This window comes from Nanorana parkeri, unplaced genomic scaffold, assembly GCF_000935625.1.
Source record: "Nanorana parkeri isolate BGI_ZX_2015 unplaced genomic scaffold, ASM93562v1 scaffold1364, whole genome shotgun sequence".
In the NCBI taxonomy this organism is placed as follows: Eukaryota; Metazoa; Chordata; class Amphibia; order Anura; family Dicroglossidae; genus Nanorana; species Nanorana parkeri.
In genome coordinates, this window is record NW_017307632.1 from 438,052 (window position 1) to 446,640 (window position 8,589).

Genomic DNA, 8,589 nt, shown 5'->3' on the forward strand with positions numbered 1-8,589 from the left:
ATCAAAGCGAATTTCCCCATAGGAAATAATGGAAATTCTGATGATTCGTTCCACAACCCAAAAATATTTATATAAAATGATTACAATACTGTACTGTAATATAATACTGTACAAAATATGAAGAAAAATAAACCAATTACAGGCACCTTTGTGGCCGGTGTGAGGGAGACGAGAGAGAAGAGGATTATTGTGGACAACTTTCACTATCAATAACGGAATCACTGCTATCTCTTGACTCAATGGAATTGTTTTCATTACGTGAAACCTTAACAAGGAATCTATCCAATGTGACATTGCATTGTCGTTAAACAGTCTCATTGCTCGCACTGCTACAGCCTTATTCGGGTGGCGCTTTTCTACAAAATTTTGCTCTTATTGCAAGACATTGCTTGTATATCGAGGCAAAATTTTTCAGAAATGTTTGCTTGTCTTGCAAAACGCTCTCAAACCAAGTTACTTGTAAACCAAGGTATTACTGTAGTCACCCTCCAGAAGGAAGGACAGTGTCAGCACCAATTCAGAGATGATTTGAGGGTCTACAGCCCAGTGATACACAAATAAGGTCCAGTATTGGTAATAGTTCAGGTATTTGAATGTATTTTTAGCATATAACTCTTGAGTGTAGTGTCACTTTAATGCTGAGATTATAGTCTCATCACAGGCTGCACATCTACACCGACATGCCCCGTCTTATGATCCCGTAGTGCAGCGAAGACAGTATAGAACGGCTGTCTGATAGGACAGCGATATCTACCGATCAGTTCAGCGAACACCCTGATATTGACCTATACACTCCTCCATGTGTGCTGTCACTATACTTCCTGAAAGACACTGAAGGACATGACCGCACAGGTCACGCTGCCACGAAAGCCACGCCCACCAGCGATTGACATCCTCCAGGCTGCCACATCCCGCCCCATTGAAATTGACGCGCCCACATTGCCTGCATTATCCAATAGGGGAAAAAATATTATAAAATGGCACCACTTTTGTCGAATCCGCCGTCAGAGCCCTCCCCGTGACGTAGCATTGCGCGCTGTCTGCTGCCCTTCTTGTACCCGCCCCCAGAGCTAGAGTTGCTGAGTGCTCCTTCTCCTCTGCTGCTCTTCGCTTCTGACGCCGCCATGTTAGGAGCTGTAGGACGCTGCTCCGCCGGGGCCTTAAGGGCTTTCAAGCCGGCCGCCGGCGCTCTCGAGGGTCTGCTTAGAAGCGCTCCTGTAGCTCTGCACTCCCGTAAGTATCCCTGGGCGCCGCATTACACGGTGACCTAGCCGTGTCATTGAATGGCAGGTTAGGCCTGTGTGGTGCGGGCTGGGCCTGCGACACGCCGCGCTTTATGGCTGACGCGCCAAGTCTCAGCGGGGTGAGGAGAAACTATTCACTGATAGCGGAGGGCGCTTGTCGCAGGCCGGTGAACGTGTACCTGGTGGGCTGGGCCTGTGCGGTGACCTCTTACCGATGCCGCATCTCTGACCTTGTGCGAGGCCTTCACGTGTGCTGGTATGTTGGTGCTACATGCAGGCCTTCCTTGTCCACTACTACCTCAGACCGCTCATTCCCGGCATTCCTCCGGGATCATGATTGTGCATGCCTTCTACTAGAGTAGGGCTTGTCACTGATCTCCTCGGGGCCTGAAGGTTAATCCGGGGAACATGTTCCTGTTGTTCCCGGTCTTCACCTCCGTCATTTTCATATGTTTATAGATTCCGCTTTTCTTGAAATGCAGATTGTATAGTGTCCCTGTGAGTTTGTTTTATCCTAAGGTGTCACACACAGTAAGCTGCACCCACTCCATTGGTGGTGTACTCACTCTCCTGATCATCCCGGGAGACTCTTCAGTGTCTACAATAGGAATTGATTTTTTTTTTTTTTTTACAGGTTTTAATACAATAGGGGAACTTCCTCTAAGTGTCCCATCGAGAAGATATTAATTTCCCTTTTGGATTGTCTCTCACATTCTGTCCTATTGACATTGTCCTTCCCCAGTAGGGGCACAGACGGCAAAATGGCTGAACCCCTCTCCACTAACCTGAAGGGGGTGGGACTAGGGGTCCATCTATACATGGTCTTACACAAGATTTGCACAACCTTTACCCAGGACGCTCATCTTTCAGTTGACTTTAATTAGAAAAGTTGTGGATCTCAGGTGAAGGTTGTGTTGCAAATGTAGAAATGGCCTATGGTAGCAGTTAATAGGGTCTTTTGCACATCTCTCTGTCCCAGCAGAAGATCCATGGATGGTTCCCCTAATGTGCAGGAACAAAAAAAGGAAAAAAAACCCAGACCCATGTAATCCCTGTGGACAACTGTGTGGTGGACACACATGTCCTCAAAAGCTGACCTGTAATAGAAGTCACCAGCACTCGATGTGTGCTAGAAGTAAAGCACTTTTTAATAAATCGTCACATGCGTCATACAGCCAATGTTTCGGGGCCACGCAAGGTCCCTTCTTCTGGGTGACATAGTGACCTATCGTCACTATTTCGCCCAGAAGAAGGGACACTGCGTGGCCCCGAAACATTGGCTGTATGACGCATGTGACGATCTAATAAGTGCTTTACTTCTTGCACACCTAGAGTGCTGGTGACTTCTATTATGGACTGTATCTGACACGACGCCATCCGTGTTGTCACTTTAAGCACCGACCTTTCATCCAAGGTCTGTATGGAGTGCAGGTGATTTCATATTAGCAAAAGCTGACCTGGACACAAACTTTTTGCATTCGGTCCAACAGACCCAGATGTAAACGCACATCTGTTTATATCTGGCCGCACATGGGATTAAGTTGCAGTTTGTTCTTGGATGTGTCCAATCATGGGTAAAACAAAAAAAAACAGGGTGATAGAATGTCCATGTAGAAGGGGCATAAAATTGTCTTAACTGTTTACTCTTTTTTTTTTTTCTTAGGATGCAGAAGTGATACTTCTGTGCTGTTTGAAAAACCTTTTTTTTTTCTTTTATAGGGCGAGACTATGCAGCGCAAGCTTCTCCAGCTGCTAAACCTGGTGTAGCAGTAGGTCGCATTGTGGCAGTCATTGGAGCTGTTGTTGATGTCCAGTTTGATGAAGGCCTTCCACCTATTCTAAATGCTCTGGAGGTCCAGGGCAGGGACACCAGGCTGGTTCTGGAAGTTGCTCAGCACTTGGGTAATAAGACTGTTATATTTTGTCTTTTTCCAACAGCTTGGCCTTGGCTGTAGCATGTGAAGATGTTTTCATTTAAATTGTTGCATTCCTTCGTTGATGATCTACACTCATGACTTTCGTTCTTCTGAGCCTCCTGAAGCAACTTATTGATCTGAGAGGAATGTATGTTTTTAACATCATGGTAACCTTTTTCTGACCTAGAATCTTATCTAGTGCTTTTAAATTCTACCTTTAGGTGAGAGCACGGTTCGTACTATTGCTATGGATGGTACTGAAGGTTTAGTTAGAGGGCAAAAGGTTCTCGATGCTGGCACACCAATTAGAATTCCTGTTGGGCCCGAGACCCTTGGAAGGATTATGAATGTCATTGGTGAACCCATTGATGAAAGAGGCCCCATTACAACAAAACAGTAAGTTTATTATTTTTTTGTTTTTTCTTAACATTAAACTACTTTGCATCTGGATGACAAATTAGTTCAGTATTGTGAAGGCCTAGTAAGCACTCCAAATATCGTATCTCTGCATAATTTGTGTTTGTTTTCCTATATTTCTGTGACCTAATAAAAAGGGAGTGGCTGACTACAATGTCCTTGAAGTTACCAACAGGAATTTTGTTTAAAGAAGTTGTCTTCAAGCATATCATTTTCTCTATTCTGTTTTGAAAAATTCAAACAATTTGTTATTTTGTCATGTATGAATAATTCATATTCAAATGTAGTTGCATTTTAATGTGAATTATTAACACTTAAGCCTCCTTTCACAGGCATTGCTATGAGTTTTTTTTTTTCCTCAGTGGCAGGAAGGAGCTGTAAACTAACTCCTGTCCCTCTGTCTGCTTTCAGGTAGAAGTGATTTGGGTGGCTGTAAACCCCAGCCATCGCTTTTTACACCCTCCCATGTATCCCAGGCTGCGCTGCCCCTCCTTTGGGTGTTGACAGGGAGAGCAGAGTGAGATCAGCAAGCATATGCTACAGTAAATGAACCCAGAAGCAGTCATTTTACTTTGAGTTGTCATTCTCTGGCCCTAGGTCTGTGCTTGATCGGCTTCGTTGCGGTCCGTAGCTGACATTGGGCAGTCTACTTGGAGGGCTTGCCACCTACAATATGCTATCACATAAGGGGTTCTCAACCTTTTGTATAAATCCCAAATTAAATTTTAGGCAGTTACCTGGTCCAGTGAGAGCACCTTAGTTGACCAATAGGGTACTGTGATTAAACTGGGAAATGTCAGGTCCTTAAAGTAGTATTAAGGTCTGGGCGTTTGTTTACCTTAATGCATTCTCTGCATCAGGGTAAAAACTGCCCAGTACCTTTCTAGTCGACCGACGCAATCCTCAGTTCCCCGAACCTCTGGGTTGTGGGGGGGTGGGGGAAGGGTACTGCTGGCAGGGGAGCCATAGACTCCTTCTGCCATCAAACTGTTGGGAGGAGGGGTGTGACCTGCCATAGAGCTATGTGCGTCTATGGAGGCACACGGCCACTGTGGGCATGGGTGCCTCTGTTAGCCGATGGAGGCATCGCTGCAGGGACACACTTGAAAGCGAGGAATTTAAAACTTTTAAAGGAAAATGGCCTCGCACAATGGTGGACCTCCTTGTAGCAAGTATTTAAGGAAAAAAAATATTTTAGATTACTTTTAGGTGGGCTAGCAAATGGTTGCTTTGGTCTGAATGGTCAGTGACTATCACAGGAATCTAAATCTAATTTATTGCAGCTTAGTCTTTCGGTGTGATGGCTGCAGCTTGCCAGCCCTGTAAGTGCAGAGAATGTGTTGTCACATATGCAATGCATTTGCCATTTCATGTAAGCTAAATTGATAGAACAGAGAATGTTGTCTGCTTCTGTAAATTGAGGAAGCTGGGTGACGACTAAGGCACCACTCCATTGTACTTATGGAGGAAAGAGAATGCGTCCATCGTAGGGCAGGAAATGTTTTTGCAGGATTACTAGGTGTGAGAGGGTGCAAAAAGTAATGCAGCTACCTTATCTATGGACTAGTAAGCTTTTAGAATACACTTTTGTTTGAGTTTAGCTATGCCTTACAATTGCTGACAGTAGGTGGCGTGTCTTCCTTGACCATCAATTGCTATTGTCCTTAGTAGGTGCAGACATGGCTGTGTGTGTATTATTACTGTTCTTTATCAGCTTATGCATTTCTTTATTTTTACAACTTACCCTTTTCATTGCATTTTTAAACCTTTGTAGGTTTGCTGCTATCCATGCTGAGGCTCCTGAGTTTGTTGAAATGAGTGTTGAGCAAGAGATCCTGGTTACTGGCATCAAAGTAGTAGACCTTTTGGCTCCATATGCTAAAGGAGGAAAAATCGGTATGTCTAGTGGTCTGTTATGTACTTGGGTGTGAATTTTGGAGATGGGTAAAGTGTGTGGTTGGGGGGGCGGGGTAGGCAAGTAGTAAAGCCAATCCAGATTTACATGAGTACACAAGCATATCGTAACATTGTTCAGCAGAAGAATAAATATCTGAAACCTTGCGTGTTTCCAGTAAGGTGCCTGAATCAAATATCAACTGTTTATCCTGCAAGCCTCAAATAGGGTTATGAGCACAGGAGGAATGGATGGATATGTATGGGACATATTTGCAATTTAAATTTGTTGTGTGAGGGGGATTTGGGGGCAAAATGTAACACCTCGGTAAATGGCTATTAAGCCCAAGAGCTTCACCATATGGGTTGACTTGTGGAATCCAAAATCCCTACTTGTCTTAAGTGAGCAGCATGAACCCTGCTGTTGAAAGCTATAGGGTTTTCATATGTGAGTGGAAGTACAAGCATCAAGAGGTAGGGATTGGGGGCACATTTCTCAATGTATATGGAGAGGCTAATAGAACTCAGTTCATGTCTGATGCTTGGTTCTGTCGGGTTTACTAGCACATTAAAAATAAACGTTTCCTGTAATGATGATTTTAACTTTGACTTTCGTTCTTCTGAGACAATCTGAAGTAACTGATCAAATCTGATAAGGAAACGCTAATTGTCATAAAATGCATCTGCTTGTGTAAGAACTTGTCTAATGACTTGGTTTTTGGATCACTTTAGGTTTATTTGGTGGTGCTGGTGTGGGTAAAACTGTACTGATTATGGAGCTGATCAACAATGTAGCCAAAGCTCATGGTGGATATTCCGTATTTGCTGGTGTTGGAGAACGCACCCGTGAGGGAAACGATCTGTACCATGAAATGATTGAGTCCGGTGTCATCAACCTGAAGGACACAACATCAAAGGTATTTTTGTTGCTTCCCCCCCAGGTACCTGATATTTCAGTTGAAGGGTTTGCTGAAAACCTTGCATAAGTTCTGCTCTCTTAGAGAAATGCATGTATGGGGTGGCTTTATCTGACAAAAAAACAACTTATTTTTGTCCATTTAGTCCTGAGACTTACAAAGACTGTGTGCATCCAGCATGGTTAACTGTTCTCCCTGCTGCTAGGACACCTACATGCTCCCAGCCTATAATTAGACCGTAAAGGAACAGCAGTACATGGCGCTCATCTTTTTGCTCGCTTTCTCATCTTGTCAGCACATGTACATGCAGGACACCTGATTTGGCTGTACATGGGATTAGGAGGCTGAAATTGACCATTTTAGTAGGTAAATAAACGTTGTCACCAAGATCATGGCTGCTGCAGCAACTGTGATCTTGGTACTGGGGGGGGGTTTGGCACCCAGCTTTAAAATGTGATTGTTGACTGTATTAACTAGGGATGTCCTGAAACCACTTTTTCAAGTACAAGTACTTTCCCTCAGGTACTTGCCGATACCAATTACTGATACTTTTTCTTAAAGGACATGCCAATTTTTCTAAAGCAATACAGACTAATTATTTTAGGGCAGTACCAGTACTCGTGAAAATGTCCTGCATCGGCCCCGATACTAGTATCGGGGGACATCCCTAGTATTAACCATTATGGCTGCTTTAAGCAGTGTTGTAGCCCAAAATTCCAAACTTTTAATGTAATTAAGCTAGCTGTATCCCATTTTACAGGTAGCTCTGGTATATGGACAGATGAACGAACCACCAGGTGCCAGAGCTCGTGTAGCCTTGACTGGTCTTACTGTTGCTGAATACTTCAGAGATCAAGAGGGACAAGACGTGCTACTTTTCATTGACAACATTTTCAGGTTTACTCAAGCTGGCTCAGAGGTATATGAATCTGTTATCTACATATTCCTATCTTTTTGACTTTTATAATCCTGTCTCTAACCTTGTTCAGTATCAGTAAAACCATTTTCTTATTGCAGGTGTCTGCCTTGCTGGGTCGTATTCCCTCTGCTGTGGGTTACCAACCAACCTTGGCTACTGATATGGGTACCATGCAGGAAAGAATCACAACCACCAAGAAAGGATCCATTACCTCTGTGCAGGTTTGTGTTTTCCCTTCCATTGTTTTTTTAAACTTGTTTATATGTCCTAGGTTTATGTTTGATGTATGGTTTTTTTTTTATTTTTATTGAAGTGTACTAACTTTAATAGTGCCAGGCAGGATGTAAGATCGATAATTGCCTGTAATGATGAATTACTTCAGACTTTCGTTCTTCTGAGTTTGCTGAAGCTACTTCTTTATTCTGATATGGCAGTTTAAAGTATGTCCTGAAAGCAGACTTATTTTGATCTTAAATCTAATCAGTTGCACATCTCTTATTTCTAGGCTATTTATGTGCCTGCTGATGACTTGACTGATCCTGCCCCTGCTACCACTTTTGCTCACTTGGATGCCACAACTGTGCTGTCACGTGCTATTGCTGAGCTGGGAATCTATCCTGCAGTGGATCCCTTGGATTCCACTTCCCGTATTATGGACCCCAATATTGTTGGACAGGAGCATTATGATGTTGCTCGTGGAGTGCAGAAGATCTTACAGGCAAGTGTTTTGCTTTTTGTTTTTTGTAATCTGTTTCCTATGGACTTCTCTGCTTAGTACAGATTTATAATGGCTGATTTCACAAATTTTTTTTATTCTAGGATTACAAGTCTCTGCAAGATATCATTGCCATCCTGGGTATGGATGAGTTGTCAGAAGAAGACAAACTGACTGTGGCCAGAGCCCGTAAGATCCAGCGTTTCCTGTCTCAGCCTTTCCAGGTTGCTGAAGTCTTCACAGGACATCTGGGTAAACTGGTCCCCCTGAAGGATACCATCAAGGGTTTCCAGCAGATTTTGCAAGGTATATTCTAAGTAACATTGAGTAGAAGGACTTCTGAATGTCAGATGGGTACAGCTAGAGGACCCGCTATAGCATGACGACAATGGGATGCTAGCAGTTCTAACAAGTCACCCTTGTCTGCAATATTGTGAGGTGCGGATCCAGCTAAGGGGAGTGTGGACCAAAATGTTCCCTTGGACCAATTGGCTATATACAATTAAAAATTTAAGAAAAGTGCAGGGGTAAAAGATGTGTGAAACACATAACCATGAAGTGAATGGGA

At 43.5% G+C, this 8,589-nt stretch overlaps 1 protein-coding gene across 1 annotated transcript in view; it reads left to right on the forward strand.

The window, feature by feature from the left end:
- The first annotated feature begins 1,035 nt into the window (after nucleotides 1–1,035).
- Nucleotides 1,036–8,589, forward strand: part of ATP5B (ATP synthase, H+ transporting, mitochondrial F1 complex, beta polypeptide) — an 8,209-nt gene continuing 655 nt past the window's right edge. The window contains exons 1-9 of the mRNA XM_018569602.1: nucleotides 1,036–1,233; nucleotides 2,964–3,146; nucleotides 3,382–3,556; nucleotides 5,352–5,473; nucleotides 6,203–6,387; nucleotides 7,148–7,306; nucleotides 7,405–7,527; nucleotides 7,812–8,024; nucleotides 8,126–8,327. Of these exons, the coding sequence (XP_018425104.1) occupies nucleotides 1,125–1,233; nucleotides 2,964–3,146; nucleotides 3,382–3,556; nucleotides 5,352–5,473; nucleotides 6,203–6,387; nucleotides 7,148–7,306; nucleotides 7,405–7,527; nucleotides 7,812–8,024; nucleotides 8,126–8,327 (1,471 nt within the window). The 5' untranslated portion in view covers nucleotides 1,036–1,124. The remainder of the gene's footprint in view (nucleotides 1,234–2,963; nucleotides 3,147–3,381; nucleotides 3,557–5,351; nucleotides 5,474–6,202; nucleotides 6,388–7,147; nucleotides 7,307–7,404; nucleotides 7,528–7,811; nucleotides 8,025–8,125; nucleotides 8,328–8,589) is intronic.